Source organism: Merops nubicus, unplaced genomic scaffold (genome assembly GCF_000691845.1).
Source record: "Merops nubicus isolate BGI_N331 unplaced genomic scaffold, ASM69184v1 scaffold33391, whole genome shotgun sequence".
In the NCBI taxonomy this organism is placed as follows: Eukaryota; Metazoa; Chordata; class Aves; order Coraciiformes; family Meropidae; genus Merops; species Merops nubicus.
This window is the reverse complement of record NW_008588166.1, coordinates 1-1,356: the sequence shown is the minus strand read 5'-3', so window position 1 is coordinate 1,356 and position 1,356 is coordinate 1. Positions and strand designations below refer to the sequence as shown.

At 52.2% G+C, this 1,356-nt stretch overlaps 1 protein-coding gene across 1 annotated transcript; it reads right to left on the bottom strand.

Annotated features, from left to right (window-relative positions):
- Positions 1–12: 12 nt before the first annotated feature.
- LOC103781471 (prostaglandin G/H synthase 1-like) lies at positions 13–939 on the bottom strand (the record flags this gene model as incomplete). The annotated part of the gene is made up of 2 exons (XM_008949190.1): positions 13–80; positions 653–939. Coding segments are annotated over 2 exons (355 nt in total), but the record flags the coding sequence as incomplete, so codon positions are not given.
- Between the last annotated feature and the right edge of the window lie 417 nt (positions 940–1,356).

The following is a 1,356-nucleotide window of genomic DNA, read 5'->3' as shown; positions in this document are numbered from 1 at the left end:
AGCCTCAGCTGCCGGGACTCCTTGATGACCCCAATGGCCACTTCCAAGACATTGGCGTTGATGTTTTGTCCCCCACCGATCTGAAGGGCGAGAACACAATAAGGAGCACACGTAAGGCACACGGCAGCACCAGCACCCGCTCCAGGGGAGCCACTGCACTAAAGCATCTGTGTTCTGGGCACAGTGTTGTGGAGACCAGCGACTCATCACGGCAGCAGGAAGAGAAGGAATCACACGACAGTGCCAAAAAACAACTGTAAGCAGCCTGGGATAAAGCCAGTCCTGTGCCCAGGACAGGTCAGGGAACGGAGAGGAGAGATTACACCAGTTTGGGGTCACAGGGAGAAATGGAACACCCAAAGAGCAGCAGGTCTGTGTCTCAGCCTTGCTGCTTTGCACAAGCAAAGAGGGTCAGGATGTGTAAATGGAATCACTTAGAAGAAAACATCCATGGGATGGCAGCAAAGAACAGAGCCAGGCAGGCTGCTCCATGCCCAGGCTGCTCCACAGGCTGCTGGCCCAGGAGATCCCAGCTTAGCACAGGCTCCTGGTGGCTACTACAGAGTCCTAAGAGCAAGCAAAGGCGGCTGCCAAGGACAACCCAGGGTCCCACAGCTCCGGCACAGGCAGGGACAGGAGAGCAGGACCTTACCCTTCCTGCAGTCTGCTTGGAAAAGGACTCCACCAGCGCTTCCACGCCGTAGTCCATGAGCATGGAGGTGTTGTAGAGGAACTGCTGGTAGCTGTACTCTTCCCCCTGGATGACGAAGGAGTCGGGCATCAGCCCGTGCCAGTGATAGAGCTGGTTGAACTCCACTGCGATGCGATTCCGGTACTGGAACTGCACCCCGAACAGCAGCTCGGGGTCGAACTTGAGGCTCAGGTAGTACCCGCTGAGGTGCTGCACGTAGTCCTCGATGACGATCTTAATGGTCTCCCCTGGCAGGAGGTGAGAGAAGCAGCCGTCAGGTGGCAGCAGCAGGAGCTGCCAGCTCAGTACCTTGAGATGTTACCCATGTGCTCTGTCAGCACGTCCCAGCAACCAGCCACCACCTGCGACCCTTCTGACTGCAGCCTTGTTCAGTTGGTTGGGAAGTTTCAGTGCATTATTTTTTTCCACCAGCAAAGGTCAGTCTGCCAAAACCAAAATAGTTCCTAAGAAAGCTGACCTTGTGATGCTTCTTAGAGATAATGTGGAGATGTGACTTTTTTCTGGATTTTGGTAAAAAATTACTTTCCATGAGATTATAGTAAATGTATGATGAACAGTAAAATGAAATAATTTGAAATTATGCAGAATTGTTCGAAATGAATATTTTGGGTGGACCGAAGACAATTTTTGCTATATGGACCAAT